We start from the raw sequence: 16,996 nt of genomic DNA, 5'->3' as shown, positions 1-16,996 counted from the left end.
CTTATTTTAAGGATCAGCGGGTCACGTGGTCACACAGTTTAAGAGGGCAGGGAACTGCATCCTTATCACTTCTGGAGAGAGACCTAGAGATAGTTGGTGGCCAGCAGCACACCACAGCACATGGAGCAAACATTTCACTATTTCAGTTGTCGGCACCCAACAATGGCTCCCTGCCCCCCCCCACACCCGCCAGCTGAAAACCAGTCCTGATGGTCAGCAAACCCCACCCAGGTTGACAGAGACAGCCCATCTGTGGCATCCTTCCTGCAACACAAATGGGAGAGACCAAGGAAACCTGAAAAGATGACCCACGGGAAAAACAAGTTCACTCAAGTAATAAAAGTTGCAAAATCTCTACCAGCTATCCTTAAAAAGATTTGAGATGCAATGGTATCCATAAAACTAGTACAGAATGAGAAGAAACCATCAGAAAACAAAAAGATCTCAGAAGTATGACTTTCAAATTAAAAACATGTGATAAAGGGCACCAAAAGTGAGAAACAGAAAAAAAAATGTTTGTGATAAGTCTAGTAAGTAGAGAGTTTGAGTTTAAAACACATTAAATATATGTTAATACATACTAAGTTATCCTTTTAAAATTCCTGCTGATAAATAAAAACAAAAAACAAGTAGAAAAATGGGCAGTGCTTCTCAGCAAGGCAGTTAACTGAAAAGGAACAGCAAATGGCAATCAATGTGTAATAAGAGGCCAAACCAAACTGATTGTGAGAGAAATGCAAATTAAATCTCTTTTTTTTCACCTATTGGATTAGTGAATGCTAAGTTCAGCAATTTCAAGTATTTAGAAGTCTATGAGTGAACAGACAACCTCATATAGTGTTGTTGACTTCTGTATTAGTCAAGCTATTATGGAGGGCAGTTGAGCTATCCATGTAACATTTCAGCTCATGTATATTTGACCCAGCAATTCTCACAGCTGATCAGGTAGGACATGGTATATATGCACAGTGAGAGATGTGCAAAGCTATATATTCATTTGCAGTTATCATTTCTTTTTTTTTTAAAGCATCTTCATTGAAATAAAATCCACATACCTTAAAATTCGGCCCTCTAAAATGTGCAGTTCAGTGGGCATTTAGTATGTGTACATAGTTATGCAGCCATCACCGCAATCATCCTAAGAAGAAATCCCACACTCCTTAACAGTCATTCCCATCCCCTTCCTACCTGGCCCTCAGCAACCATTCTTTTTTTTTTTTTTTTTTTTTTTTTTTTTTTTTTAAATATTTTATTTATTTATTTGACAGAGAGAGAGGTCACAAGTAGGTAGAGAAGCAGGCAGAGAGAGAGGGAGAAACAGGCTCCCCACTGAGCAGAGAGCCCGACGCGGGGCTCGATCCCAGGACCCTGAGATCATGACCCAAGCCGAAGGCAGAGGCTTAAACCACTGAGCCATCCAGGCGCCCCTCAGCAACCATTCTGTAGGTCTTTCTCTCTGTTCTGAACATTTCATATAAATTGCACAAACAATATGTGGCCCTTTGTGACTGGCTTCTTTAACTTAGCATAGTACTTTCAAGCTTTCTCCCTGTTGTGGCATGTTATCAGTTGCTTCATTCTTTTTATTGCTGAATAATATTCCATTGTGTGGTTACACCACATTTTTAAAAATACATTCATCAGTTTGATGGGTATTTGAGTTGTTTCCCCCTTTTTTCTTCTTTTTTTAGCTTTTATGAATAAGGCTGATGTGAACATTTGTATATAAGTTTTTGCATAGACATGTCTTTCCATTCTTCTTGGCTATGTACCTAGGAATGGAATTGGTCAGTCATACAATCATTCTGCTTAATTTTGTGGGGAACTGCCAAACTCTTCTTCAGAGTACCTGTACCATTTTACATTCCTGCTCATAATGAATGAGAGTTCCATTTGCTCCACATTCTCTGTAGGATTTCTTGTCTATTGTTTTGGTTATAGACATCTCAGTGGATATAAAGTCATATCTGCTGGTGGTTTTGATTTGCATTTCCCTAATGACTAATGATTTTGAGCGTCTTTCCCTGTGCCCGCTGACCATTTATATATCTTCTTTGGAGAAATGTCTATTAAAATCCTTTGCCTATTTTTATATTGGATTATTTGTCACTTTATTATTGAATTATAAGGTTTCTTTATAGACCCTAGATAGTTTCTTTATCAAAATGGTTTGCAAGTATTTTCTCCCAGTGTGTAAGTTTGCTTTTCACCTTCTTGATGGTGTCCTTGGAAGCACAAAGTCTTACATTTTGAAATAGTCTACTTTTTTTCCCCTTTTGTTGCTTGTGCTTTTGCTGTCATATCTAAGAAATCATTGCCTTATCCAAAGTCGTAAAAATTTTACTCCTATGTTTTCTTCAAGATTTTCATAGTTATAGCTCTTAGATTTAGGTCTATGATCCATTTTAGGATAGGTTTTTGTATGGCTTCAGATAGGAGTCCACCTTCATTTCTTTGTATGTGGATAGCCAATTATTCCAACACTGGGGAAAAGACCATTTATTTCCCCCATTTAATGTTCTTATCAACTTTGCTTTTAAAAAGTCAATAAAGGATTTATAGATTCTCAATTATATTCCATTAATATGTCTGTCTTGGGGTCAGTGGGTGGCTCAGTTCGTTGAGCATCCAACTCTTGATTTCAGCTAAGGTCATGATCTCAGGGTTGTGAGGTGGAGCCTTGTATCAGGCTCCACACTTAGCATGGAGTCTGCTTGTCCCACTCTTTCTGCCCCTTCTCTCTTTCTCTCAAATAAATACATAAATAAAATCTTTTTTTTTTAAAGTGTCTTTTTGCCAGTGCCACATTGTCCTCATTATTATAGCTGGCTAGAAAACTTTAAAATGAGTAAGTGTCAGTTCTCCAGTTTTATTCCTTTTAAATATTATTTTGTCTGTTCTGGGTCCCTTGCATTTCCATATGAATTTCAGGATCAACTTGTCATTTTTGGCAAGAAACAAAAAGCAGATATTTATATATATATACCATGCTGAATACGTAAATCAGTGAACATGGAGTGTCTTTCCATTTATTTAGCTCTTCTTTAATATCTTTCAGTAACATTTTATAGTTTTTGGTGTAGAAATCTTGCACATCTTTTGTGAAGGTTATTCCTAAGTATTCTTTGCCATTCTTTGATGCTATTTCATTTAAATTGTTGTCTTAATTTCATTTCAAACTGTTCTACTCTAATGGCTCAAGCCTCATATCTTACAACCTTGCTGAACCTATTTTAGTATTTTAGTGTATTCCTTAGCATTTTTCTATATGTAAGATCTTGACATCTGCAAATAGAGAGGTTTTTACTTTTCCTTTCTAATTTGGATCCATTTAAATATCTTTCTTATCTGATCAATATGGAAAGGACTTCCAGTGTAGTGCTAAATAGAAGTACCAAGAGTGGACATCCATGTCTTCTTCCTGATTTTAGGGGGAAAGCATTAAAGTATTTCACCATTAAGTCTGATGTTAGCTGTGGGTTTTTTGCAAGTGCTGTTTATCAGGTGGAGGAAGTTCCCTTGTATTCTTTGTTGAGTGTTTTTATCATGAAAGGGTTAAAATTTTGTCACATACTCTCCCTGAACCTATTAAAATGATCTTGGGGGTTTTGTTTTTTTTTTATATAGATTACATTGATTTGTTTTTACATGTCAAACTAACCTTGAATTCGTGGGATAAATCTTATTTGATCATGGTATATAATCCTTTTATATGTTGCTGGGTTAGGTTGCTACTATTTTGTTAGTTTTATGTGCATATTCATACACAAGATAGCATTGTTTCTAACAGTAAAAGATTTGAAACAACTTAAGTATACCTCAGCAAGTGAGTAATTATGTAAGCTACAATTTAAATGAAAAATTAAATAGAACTACACACACTCACATGGATAGATCTCCCAAGATATGTTATGTTACAAAAAGTATAATATAGTACATTATGACTAAATATAATGTTTCTCCTAATGCATAGGTAAAACATGGACAAATATAAATATTCTTAGTTTTCATGGATATGTATATAAATAAAATATATGAATGAATATACACCAGACCAATAGTGGCAGTTTTCATAGGGAGTGGAGTGGGATTAAGAGGACTTGAAATTTACCTATATTATAATATTCTTATGAGAAAACATGCATGTATATTTGTATAATTTAAAATACATAAAATTTTACAAAAATAAAAATAAATTCACTGATATACATAAGCCTGTGTCCTAACAATTAAGAGTCATGCTAGCCGATGACACTCTCCTGTTCTTCCTTATTGCTCAAACCTACTACAAGCAGCTGGTACAATTAGAATTTGTATCACTAAAAATTAGTAATTTGGAAAGAAAATCAGAACAGGATCCATCACTGAGGAAAGAGATAAAAAGACAATAAATACCAGCAAAATGTTGCCAGGGAGAAGGTGAAAATCGGGACCAAATGTTACTGCCATAAATTCCAAAACTGGTTAAACAATAGCCTCAATAAAACAAGAACTCATAGGTAAGATATAGTGAAGCAACAGAGGGAGATGAAACATGATTTGGTAGAGCTATGGAAAGATGTCAAGGATGAATATGAATCCATCACAGAAACCAAGTCCACATGGAAAAAAAGGACAGTAACATTGCTGAGAATACAAAAAGGAACACAGAGGGCAAGACTGACAAAAATGAGCAGAGCAAAATGTAAATGAACAAAGAATCCAAAGGGTAAGAGATCAAATGAACACCATTTGATCAGAAATGGTGCAGAAAATCAGGCATAATTTGGTCCCAAAAAGGAAAACCAAACAAATCAGAAAAAATAGATATTTAAGTACAGTAATAATATAGTGTCATACAAATCAGTGTCAAACAAATCAGAAAAAATAGATATTTAAGTACAGTAATAATATAGTGTCATATCCCAGGAAAAAATTCTACTAAACTATGATTAGCCTAATAGTTAAAGATTTTAAAGGTAAGACTCTTATAAGCATTCAATCTAGATTTTAGGTAATCTAATAAAAACATCAGATTGGCCTCAGTTTTTTCCTCACTGACATTCAGTGGAGCAACTCATAATAGTGGGCTTAGAGGAAGAAAGTGTGATCTAAAAATTTTGTACCCTTCAAACTGACATTCGAGTTTAAGAACAGCAAACGATAATTTTTATTGTATTTCCGAAAATGTAATTCCCAAAGCCCATCTCAAAGAGCACAAACTTGAGGCAAGTAAGAATACATTGAAGAAACTGGTGGAGGGACGCACAATGAACACTAAATTAAGTTTTAGGACTGAGATTAAAACAAATGCATGAATTATTTTAGCAAAAGATAAATGTTACAAATAGATACAGTGTAGGATTCATATAATAAAAGTTGAAAGTAAGATGTAAGGAAGTGAAGCACAATGTAATTATGCTGATTCCTCATCTTTTGTTGTCCAGGGATTAAAATACTTCACTTACCAGCTGACAAACCATATAATAGAAATGTAAATACAATTAAAGGTTAACAGGAAAAGATCAGAATAAAAAAGAAGTAACAGTTAGCTAAAATGTAGGTGAAGGAAAGACAAAGTAAGATACTGACCCACCCTCCATGTTAGCCATGAGCAGTGTGATTGCAGTTCAAATGCCCTGAGGTCTTCAGATTGGGGGAAAAAAAATATGATGATCTCAGCAAAACTTCAGTATCTCTTCATAACAAAAGCTCTTAACTAGGATGAAAGGGAACTTCCTTAACCTGATACTTGATATCAGTCACCTTAACACAACAGACATCATTTTCAGTGGGAAAACTTTGGAGGCATTCTTGGGAACATCATGAATAAGGCAAGGATGTCACCGTCTCTTGTTGCACACAACATGGTTTTGTAAGTTCCCAGAAGAATGGTGAAGGAAAAGAAATTAAAGCCGTAACAATTAGAACGGAAGAAACAAAACTGTCATAGGAGCAGATGTTTCAATTAGCTTTATAGGAACCCGGCCAAAATAAACACATTATTATAAAAAACAAAAGTGTTACAAAGGTAGCTAAGTATAGGGTATATCTTATGAGAGACACATCCTTTTTACTATAATCTTTTGTAACTTGAATTTTGTACCTTGGGCACAAGGTACTGCCTAGCAAAACTCTTTTAAAGTTGTCCCTGATCTTTTAAAACTCTATACAATATCCTATTCATGTAAAATGATGTATGTATTTTTATATGCATTAATAGATGCCGAAAAGGCTAGTCACCAAAATTTCACTTTTTTAGGGGGTAATTTCTATAGTGCAATGTGTTCATTTTGGGGTTTTTTTTTCCCCTTCTGTGGTTTGAATTATCACGAACTATTTTTATAGTAAAAATAAGGCTAGTTTTACTGTGAGAAAATGAGGAAATAAACCAACCTCTCAAAAATAGATATTTCCGTAATCTCTACGTAGTTGGGCTTAAAATCTCTCCTTTTTTTTTTTTTTTTTTTTTTTTTAAATCTCTCCTTTTTAATGCTCCCCTGCTGACTCTGATGATCACATTTAGGAACCACAGGGGAAGGTTTCATAATCTAATTTGGGATCCTCATCTAAATTGCTGAAGCAAACACATATAATCCTTGTCTAAAACTCAAATGAAAATCAAAACAAAATGATCACCAGCCTGTATTTCAAAATCACACCATAGGGCTGGGCTCATTTAGTGACCCAGTTAACCAGGCAGCAGCCAGGGCCTGACCTCCTGCCTGGCAGCCTCGGCCTTACCCTCCTCGATTTGTCGTTATCCCCCACTGTCTGAGTATATATGGGGTCGGAGGATGGGCAGAAGAAGGCCCCCCACCTCCAAGGACCTCCCGTTATAGTTGGAAATACTCAAGGAGACAGACAAAAGACTGCACTGGGAGAGTTGCAGAGATGCCCAGAGGTCAGCGAAAGCAGGAAATGGCCAACAGTGTGTTAAGGAGTGGTGTTGCCACTGGGCAAGGAGCTTAGCTTCTGCTATCATTCCATGGATTGGGGGACAGCTCAGAGTACAGTAACGCTCAAAGGAACCTCCAGCAGATGTAGTGGCCAGGGGCAGGCTGCCTCTGTGCTCCAGGGAGGGGCTGTTCCCGCAGGATTCCAGGCTGTCTCCGTCTGCTAGGGCCCCCGTTACTAAGTACCATGGTCCCCAAGTACTGCAAACTGACTGGCATAAACAACAGACGGTTGCTGTCCCACGGCTCTGGGAGCTACAAGGCCAAGATCAAGGTGTGGGCAGGCTTGCTTCCTTTGGAATGCTGGAAGGAAGAATCTGCTTCATGTGTCTCCCCTAGCCTCTGGTGGCTTGCTGGGTGTCTTGGGTGTTGCTTTGCTCGTAGAAGCATCTTGAGCAGGGAGCCCGATGCGGGGCTTGATCCCAGGACCCTGGGATTGTGACCTGAGCTGAAGGCAGAGGCTTACAACTAAACCACCCCGGTGCCCCCTACAAGCATCGACCTGATCTCTGCTTCCTGCTTCCATGGAGTTCTGTGTACCTGTCTGCATCCGAACTCCTGCTTTGTAGAAGATGCAGTGCCCATTCTATTCCAGCGGGATCTCATCTTAAGGAATCACATCTGCAAAGACCCATTTTCCAAATCAGGTCACGTGGTGAGGTAGTGGGGATTAGGACTTCAACATAAGAATGGGGGTGGAGGGGAGACGCAGTTCAACTCTCAGTACACACAAATGGTTCTTTCTAGAATTTGGGCAGCCCAGAGGTTCTGGCCATAGAAGAACGCTCTGTGTTAGTTTATGTGATTTTTTAGAGCCGGACCAGCGGCAGGCTCTGAAATCACCATAGGGGTGGGGGAGGGGGAGGGTCAGGTGGATTTGGGGGGGGGGGGGTTCTACATGCTCCTCTGATGGGGGGTGGAGGCGTGTTATAACCTTCCTGTTATCTGCCACCACAGGTTATATCGAAGCTACCATCATTCCAGCGGGAGCCCGGAGGATTCGCGTGGTGGAGGATAAACCCGCCCACAGTTTTCTGGGTAAAGCAAAAAGAATCTAACTCATGATTCATGTTCTGAGATTTGGATCATCGGGCTGATTACATGGTCCACCATCATTCTCCTAGGCCGTGGGTGTTACATTCATTTCCGAGGTCTAACAATAGAAGTAATCACAGTGGACCACATGATGCCATCTTGGTTGGCTAAAGTGCAGCCACCCCCAAGTGGATGGGGCAGGGGAGAGGAGATCAGTAGGAAGGAAACGAGGAATTGGGATCGCAAAAGTCCCCCAAAGTCACCCCAGGAGAACCCAGAGCAGCCTTTGCCTCCATAGCATGGGCACATTGCCTAGCTATTGATAGCTCTGGGGATGGTTTCGTAGCTGGGAAAAAAGAGTAATAGCCCTAGAGCTAATGGAACCACAAAAGAACACTGGTTTTCACTAAGTTCTGTGTACCCCAAATTCCTTCTGGCCAACTCTATTGACTTGGAGCACAAATGCCTGTGTCTTTCTGTCAAAGGATGGGGTCCTATTCCAGGTTCGTCTTCACTGCCTTCAGCAGAACCATACTTCAAGCCCTAAGAATTGTTCATTTGAACCCCTTCTTAGGCATTGAAGTCTCTCTTGGTGTATCCTAAGCTGAACAGCCAGCCTTTCCATTGGTCCTTGCAAATATCTGCCTGGTACTTGAGTACTTGTGGGTTGAGTCCCAAGTGTTCTTTATGCTGTTACGGGAACAAAAGAGATGCCCAGCCTTCCTCCTGTGTTTCTGTCTTGGGTTGGATTTCAAACTGGAGGTGGCTGATCTCCTGCCCAGTTACCCTTCTCCTGGGCTTCCTTCTGTTACTATCTCCTCAGTCTGTGTTGCAGGGTTCTGTTTGAGATTGACAAGAATATACAAGACATGATCTTTCTCTCTCTCTCTCTCTTTCTCTTTCTCTCTGGCTTCAAACTTAAGAATTAAGTTGTTTTAGCTGAAACAGTTATTCATGAAATGCTTTCATTTCAACTTTTATCACTGACTTTTTAAAAAAAATTATATCTTGGTCCACGTTCCTGCCTTTGTAGATACAGAAGTCTCTAAGTCTTTCTTTGAAATAGTCCCTACCTGAGAAACTGAAAGTCTGGGGCGCCTGGGTAGCTATCAGTTAAGTGTCTGCCTTCCGCTCAGGTCTAGATCCCAGGGTCCTGGGATCAAGTCCCACATCGGGCTCCCTGCTCAGGGGGGAGTCTGCTTCTCCCTCCCCCTCTCCCCTTCCCCCTGCTTATGCCCACAGGTGCTCCTTCTTTCTCTCTCTCTCAAATAAATAAAATCTTTTTTAAAAAAGAAAATCTGATTAGACAGACATAAAACAAACCTATAGTAGGCAAGTTTACAATGAAGACCACCATCCTTTAAGAACTGTTTGCAAACACCGAGTTAATCCTCACACACATGCCTTGGGGAGGGGCAGGAGTGGGTCCAGGAGCTCTTGTTTCTGAGTGCCAGCACCAGGGCTCACCAGCCAGCAACCTCCTGGGGTCCCTAGTATGTCCCAGGCAACCCTGTCCCCTCTTCTGTAGCTTTCACTTCTGCCATCCGCCCCACCTCCTGGAGGCCGCTGCTGCTCCTGCTTCCAGGGTAGGACCTTACCATCCCTTAGGGTGACACTCACATGGGTCTCATCAGCCCCTATGGCTTTGCCACCTTCCCAGCATGGCCACTGTCCCAGTCTAGCCTGGCACCCTTCTCTGCAGTTGCCCCAGCTGTCCCTGCAGATAGAATGACGCTTACGCACACTGTTAAGATAGGCTTGTGCTGCTCTTGGCAGTTTCTGCAGAGCCATGGCCTTTTTTACTAAAATTCCCAAAGAGCCCACCCCCTCCTTACCAGCATTTGCTTTGGAAACCCATTTGCCTAGTCTCACCCTGTCCAGCTGGTACATCAGCCCTCGCCTACCTGGAAAAATTTCTGCCCCTTGGGGGGCACCAGGCCTTGAAGGATGGCAGACATTGCCTTTAACCTAATCTCAGTATCCCAGGAACAAGCCCCATTCCATGGTCAGTGGCGTGGTTCTTTCATCAAAGCAGCAGCAAGCGAGTCCCTCGGCTTCTGGTCCTGGCTTCCAAGACTTCCCAGCACCATTCCTGCCCCTGCCCCAGCCCCAGATGTCCCTCGAAAGCAGGAACGTTATCTGTACTTTCCTGCAGCAAGATAAGAAGGACAGAAGGGTGTCAGAATCCTTTAGATTGCTCAACTTAGTAAAAATGAACTTCTCGGGACGCCTGGGTGGCTCAGTTGGTTGGACGACTGCCTTCGGCTCAGGTCATGATCCCAGAGTCCCGGGATCGAGTCCCGCATCGGGCTCCCAGCTCCACAGGGAGTCTGCTTCTCTCTCTGACCTTCTCGTCGCTCATGCTCTCTCTCACTGTCTCTCTCAAATAAATAAATAAAATATTAAAAATGAACTTCTCCCTGGAGCCTGTGTTAGGGCCATCTAACTAGTGAGTGCTGCCAGTGGTGGGGACTGGCTCTCCAATTGGTTCCTCTCAGCTCCTGGAGTCGGCGGGCCACGAGTGGGGATGACACAAACATCAACATTCGGGGTTCCCAGGCATTGAGCCCTGCCCTGTTCTGCAGACCTGATTCCTCACCGCCCCAAAAGCACTGGAAAATATTGCTTTGCCTGTTTCACCGAGGACAAGACAGAGGCTCCAAGGGTCCATTCAGGAGCCTGTGCATACTCCTCATATCCTCTGGGGCTGTGGCCATTTACAGGCCTCCTCGAATCGCCCTGATATGTCCAGTCATCACCAGACATCAGCGGGGACAGGGGAGGGGGTGTCTTTACCCAGAGTACACGTGTTACACTTGCACATTGCTTTTCCTTCTTTGTGTGGACCTCGAGGAGGCAAACCTCCATCCCAAGGAGATGGGTTCCGTGTCTCAGAACAACATCCCCAGAAGTGCTGGACCTCCGAGGGAGCTTAGAGCCAGCTTTGGTCTTCTTATCTTATTCCTATGTTTTTAAATCCAAGGAGTCCAGGGCTGGGTGTGGGGGTGAGGGCAAATCCAAAGGTGGTCCACGCTCCTGATGTTTCTAAAATTAGTTCAAACAAGCCCTGTTTCCACTCGGGGCTGGGTACTTTGGAAGTCAACCCAATGTAACTCTGAATTACTCTCTCACATTTGCTGGGAGCCGTTCCTGCAGAATTTCACCCCACCTACCTTCAGCCCACACTGCCTGGCTCTCTGCAGCAAGGCACCTGGCACAGGAAATGCCTCTGCAGTTTGTGTCCGCAGCTGAGAACAGAGCTGGCAGAGCTCCGAGTGGAAATACAAGGAACTGACGGGATGCCAGGATTAGAAGTAGGTTGACTGTGGGTCAAGTCTTCCAGTGGAATCCAAGAGGGAGAAAGACAGAAAGAAGCCCAGCATCTGCACAGCTCCTCACAAGAGGAGGGCCTGCGGATGGGGTCGGACCTCTTTAATGTGCCTCCAGCCAGCTGTAAGGAGCTGTTCCCCTCTCCCCCATCCCCAGCTCCCCCAAATGGCTGACGATCTTTTCCCACAGTGCCTAGATGTCCAAGGACGATGTGTAGTTGTCCACAGGGAGAAAGAGGGCCCCAGGAGAGAAATGGACATTTGCCATCAGACCTCATGTTCTGGGCCTTTCCTTAATGGAATGGTTTTGTTCTGCCACAGTAACAAGAGAGAGCTTGTTTGTGCCCATCCTCATTGCTCCAAAAGTCTCTCCAGCTGCTGAGAGGCCCCTCATGGCTTCTAACCCAAATACATGGAAGCAAGCACTGCTCTGTTTTGGATGGTGGCTTAAAACATCCAGCCTCTGACCCAGACAGAACCAGCAAAGCAAAAAATTTTCCTCCCTGCAAATCCAAATTTCAGACAACACAGATCAAATCAAGTCGCTGAAGATTTCCCTTTGTTTGTCACTTTATTATTTGCCTGTCAAATCAAAGCATGTGTAATCCTTCTAATAGCCCCTGTTTGAACTTCTGGACCTAAAAATCTTAATTTCAGTGCAGGCTAACTTCAACCTGCTTACAGACACAGAGGGGCTTGGCTAGACCCTTGATGCCACAGGAATGAGAAGGACGGGAACTTGTAGGGGCCGAAACTTAGCTCTGGGGCCTTCTTTCAGAAAATGAATGCAGCATTATGTACAAGGCCTTGGAAAGCAGTCCTGCAAGGGGTCTGGGCGCTCCTGCCCCACCGGCTCTCAAACACCCCGTGGAGGAGAAGCTTGCCTGGGGTGGAGGCTGATGCCAATGGGCTAGGGGATGATCAGTGTTCCCACTGGCTGGAGCTGACCCAGCCCCTGTCATAGGTTTCCCATCAGACTCCACACCGTACCTGTGTATTTGCTATTAATAACAATCTTGATGTTCATAGATTCTCTGAGGCTGCTATCCCACCCTTCTGAAGGACTCGCAGGTGCTAAATTCCCATCTTAGCAGGAAGTCCCAGTGTCACCAGTGGACCCCAGCACCTTGCAAATTTGTGACTGTTGCTTACTAGATTCCTCACCGAGTCAATAGGTTAGAAGTGATCACCTTGCTTCTTGGAAAGCCCTCTTTGCAACCCTCCCATTGCAAAATTCATCAAGGACTGACATCACCATAGAACTGTCCTGAGGAAGGGGTGCCAAGCGGCCATCATAAAGCCACATTGGAGGCACCCGGCTGGCTCAGTGGGTAGAGCATGCAACTCTCGATCTCAGGATTGTGAGTTCAAGCCCCATGCTGGGTGTAGAGACGACTTGAAAGCCGTGTTTGCAGTGCCTGGAAGGTGTCGTGGAGGTGGCCATACTCAGAGTTTATTCTTTCTAGGGCCCTGTGGACCCGCCCACACCCCCAGAGCTATGATAGAGTGAGCAGCTCCAGCCTAGCCCCTCCAAAGCAAAGCCAGGAGCTTTCGAACTCATGGGGGGCACCCCAGCAGCCACGTGTGGCTTGGAGGAGCTCTGCATTCACCACGGTCACACAGACTGCTTGAAATCTGCCCTGCTTAGGGGGTTGCATTTACAGGCCCTGTAAATCTAGGCTGCGTTCCCCAGCAAGCTGGGTACCAGTGCTGCACCGTCTGACGCGTTCTTCCCCCATTCAGCATTGACCTTGTTCTGTCCTAGCTGGCCAGCCACAGCCTGCCGCTCTCACATTGCCTCCCCCCCTTCCTTGACCAGTGCCTACTCCTCCCAGGCCTTCCCAGACCCACCCTGCAGACCACCTCGTGCAATGTCTCCTCCACCTGCCCCTCTCAACCCTTCCTTCTACTGACAGGCACATCCCTGCTCTGGCGATCAGAGGCTGACATGTCCCGAGCCCCAGCCGGCTGTCCATCTGGCCCCTGGATCAGCCAGAGCCATGCCTCTGCCGGCAGAAGCAGGGCTCCTCAGGCTGGCTTGCACATTTCTACATGCTGCTTCTGCGGGTGGTTTGAGAATCGTCTCCGGGTGTCCCTCCTGCACTTTGGCTAGGCCTTCCCAGTCTTAACCCCCCAGATGTTTGGCTTTTGGCATGGAGGCGGGGTAGCTTTCAGTGTCACTTGAAAGCATCTTACACAAAGGGCCTTAGGAGATGCACAAACAAGGCCGAGTAAGAAGGAGCCACCTCATCCTAAGCGTTAGTGCCGGATAGGAGCAGAGGCCCAGGAGACAGTTTAAGGCCTAGATAGCCTTCTAAATCTCAGGGTTGATGCTTACGCTGCTAAGGATCCTAGGGTGGTTTCTAGGAGTCCATACTAGTAATCTTCTTTCCCAACCTGCCCTGCCCCTATCATGGTTGGTATTTTAAAAAACAAAACAAAACAAAACCTTAAAAAGACACATGTGAAAGCCAAACTGTTCTCAGTTGGTGAGTATCAGCTTCAGGCACTGCTGGATCCAGGGATTTAAAATGATGTCATGGGAAACTGTGTCCCTCTCTACCCTGGCACCACTATCCTCTCAGTTGACTTTGATCTGGGTGCCTCTTTCCAGGTGGTAATCCAGATTTACTTTAAGTCTCCGGGCAATCCTGTAGAAAGAAAGTTGCTTCTTTTTTTTTTTTTTAAGATTTTATTTATTTATTTGACAGAGAGAGATCACAAGTAGATAGAGAGGCAGGCAGAGAGAGAGAGAGAGGGAAGCAGGCTCCCTGCTGAGCAGAGAGCCCGATGTGGGACTCGATCCCAGGACCCCGAGATCATGACCTGAGCCGAAGGCAGCGGCTTAACCCACTGAGCCACCCAGGCGCCCCAAGAAAGTTGCTTCTTAAGGTGATCGGAAGTCTTGGAACTGACTCTCACAGTCCAGGGTTGGGGGATGGTCCCATACCTGGAATGGGGATGAGTTTGGAGTCAGGTAGAGGAAAACCCTCCAAAGGAAACTCTGGGTTGTTGTTACTTAGAGATAGAGAGACAGCCAACACACCATTCATAGCAGCCATAACATGAGAACAAGGCCAGGGCCTCAACTCTTAAACCCAAGGCCCCAGCCCAGGCACTGAGTCAGGGAGTCAGCAGGTGCATGAGGGTGGCCAGTGGCCAGGAGAGCTGCCACTCCAGAGTGTTGGAAATGGGTTCTGTGGGGTGAGTCAAGCATCGTAGTGGTCCACATATAAAGAAACTAAAGAAACTGCCTGTATCTCTAATGCCAAGTTCCGGGTGGGGGAGGAGGGTCTCAACATGCTTGCATCTCCCACCCCAATAATAAGAACAGTGAAACTTCTCTCCCCTTCTCTACCCTTTAGAGCCACTCTTCATCTTGCCTCCCTTTCCCAGCCAGACTTCTAGGGGAAAAAATTGCTTCACCTCCCACTTGCTTCTCCACACAGAGCGGTGTTCACAGGAAGAGCTCTCATGGCCGCCAGGTCAGGATCCACAGTCCATGCCTGCCAGGCACTACCAGGCCACCCTCTTCCTTGCTTTTCTTCCAGAAAGTCTTCTCTGTATGCCCCCGTCCCTGTCCCCCCCCACACAGATGCAGACCCTGAACTCACCTCTGCTACAGAGCCTATGAAACTCTACCGTGTTTATCTGTTTTCTTACGTGTCTCCCTTCCAAATGTTGAGTTCCCTGAGGGCAAGAGCTTTGTCCTCAACACCCAGTGAGGAGGCCCTGACTGGTGGAGTTGGCAGGGGTGAGGAGAGGGGAGGCATGTGTCTGGCGCTCCCTGTGCTTCTCCGACTTGTTCTCTCTGGGACCGTTCCTCGAGGACTCTGACCCCTCACTGTGTCTGCCACTCCCCACCAGCATGTACTGATTTCTGAAACCAAATTTGTGTGTGCCTGTGCAAGAAACAATTCTCCAAACCTACAGAGAAGTAGAAAGACTAGTCTGTGAGTTTCGTTATAATAAGAGTATATGGAACGGGAGACCCTGCGACAGTTGGAGCCTGGAATGTGTTCTTTCTGAAAACAAGTATGACACTTGCACATTTTTTTATTTGTCGCAAAACTCTAGACGGAGGCTGTAACCTAAAGAATAATGCCAGAGTTGTAAGAGTGCTGAGCTCAGTATGTTTAGGTTCAGGTTACCCAGTCTTTGTAGCTGTGTGACTTTAGGCAGGTAACTTAACCTCTCCATGCCCCCATTTCCTCATCTGTGAAAAGGGGAAAATAATGCTTTCCCCTGGAGAGTTGTTGGGAAGAATAAATGGGTAGAAGTACGCCTGGGGGCTAAATCCAAGAACTTGCCTCTCGAGGGTGGCTGGTAGGTTTTGGCTGAGGAAGGGACAAAGGAGCAGAGACTGTGAGTACTCTTAACATTTCCCCTTCCCTCTTGTAGCCAGGAAATTTCAGTAGCAGGTAGAATTTCTTGAAGGGAAATGTTCGATTCCAAGAGGTAGAGCCTTCTCTTTTCTAAGCCTTCCCTGGAGTCCTGTAACCCTCAACCGCTCACTCTCCACAACCACCCTGGATATGAAAATCCTGACTGGAAGTCGTTCTACTGGAAAGCAACCCTTCCTGCTTCTTTCCTAGTTTCTCTTGGCAGTTCCTAGAAGCGAGGAGTCGTGACCATGCATGCCAGGACAGCCTGGCAGGGCGAGAGCAAGCAGGGGGACCGTCGTGTCCTAGAGACAGGGAAGCAGAGGCCCAGCATCCCCCAGATGCTGGTGGCCTGACCAGGACCAGGTCCAACAAGATCCTGACCCAGCCTTGGGGGTCATGAATTGAGGACTAACAGAAACCCCTTTTTGTTTTCAGCTCTCATCATCCAAAATTGGTATTAAATGTGGGTGTTTTATTTCTGGCCTTGGGAAGCAGAGAAGAGGGAAGGGGTGGAACTGATTTCACTGATTGTGGACCAAGCAGGGTCTCAAAGCGATTGGAAGCATCTGGGGCATGGGCAGGGAGTAGGGTGGGTTGTCCAGGTGCACTTGGGGAGAGAGGGACTGGGAGCACCCAGGATGTCCTGGGAGTTTCATTGTTTGAGTGACGGAAGACTTGTTCTCAACCTGCCATCGTTTGCGACCTTCTCCCAAATGCCAGAGTACATTTTAGTTCTTGTCTTCCTTAAATAACAAAATGAAACCCAAAACAACAACAAAACAGAATTTCACTGCAGAATGCTCTAGTTGTGAGAACAACATGATTCCAAACCTAAGCAAGGCAACGTAAGAAAGTCACTGTCTGCACTCAGATAATCAATATATATCTTGTGTGGAAAACCGGGTTTTTGCTCTGGCCAACCAGCAAAGTGTCGATTTTGTTTCTTCCTACACATTCTCTACCCAGTGGAGGGGTAAGCCAGCAGAGAATGAACCCGAGGACCATGGAGCCCTACCCTCATGGCTCGTCTGAGCGCTACTGTCCCATCCATGGTCAGCTCAGGTTCCCGAACTCTACCATTTAATAGAACAGCAACTTTTTTTCTTGGAGGAGCCCCCACTTTATGACCGCGGGGCTCTCAAGTCTTTAAGAAAAGCTGGATCAGGCTGTCAAAAGCCCCAGGTAGGTAACAGTTAAATGAATTGATGAATTTTGCTAAAGCAGCAAACCCATATCTGTGGCCTCGGACACATTAAAATAGAGTTCATCCATCAGGCAGAAGATCCTCTACCCTGGAAGTTTAGTAAAATGT

The 16,996-nt window shown here is 44.6% G+C and overlaps 1 protein-coding gene across 2 annotated transcripts in view; it reads left to right on the top strand.

The window, feature by feature from the left end:
• Positions 1-16,996, top strand: part of ADAMTS17 (ADAM metallopeptidase with thrombospondin type 1 motif 17) — a 346,546-nt gene that overhangs the window by 252,762 nt on the left and 76,788 nt on the right. For both annotated transcript variants that reach the window (XM_046010435.1, XM_046010434.1), the window contains exon 16: positions 7,893-7,973. In XM_046010435.1, coding sequence (XP_045866391.1) covers positions 7,893-7,973 — 81 coding nt within the window. The remainder of the gene's footprint in view (positions 1-7,892; positions 7,974-16,996) is intronic.

This window comes from Meles meles, chromosome 6 (assembly GCF_922984935.1).
Source record: "Meles meles chromosome 6, mMelMel3.1 paternal haplotype, whole genome shotgun sequence".
Taxonomy (NCBI): domain Eukaryota; kingdom Metazoa; phylum Chordata; class Mammalia; order Carnivora; family Mustelidae; genus Meles; species Meles meles.
Note: the sequence above shows the minus strand (reverse complement) of the source record. Positions and strands in the feature narration are given on the sequence as shown.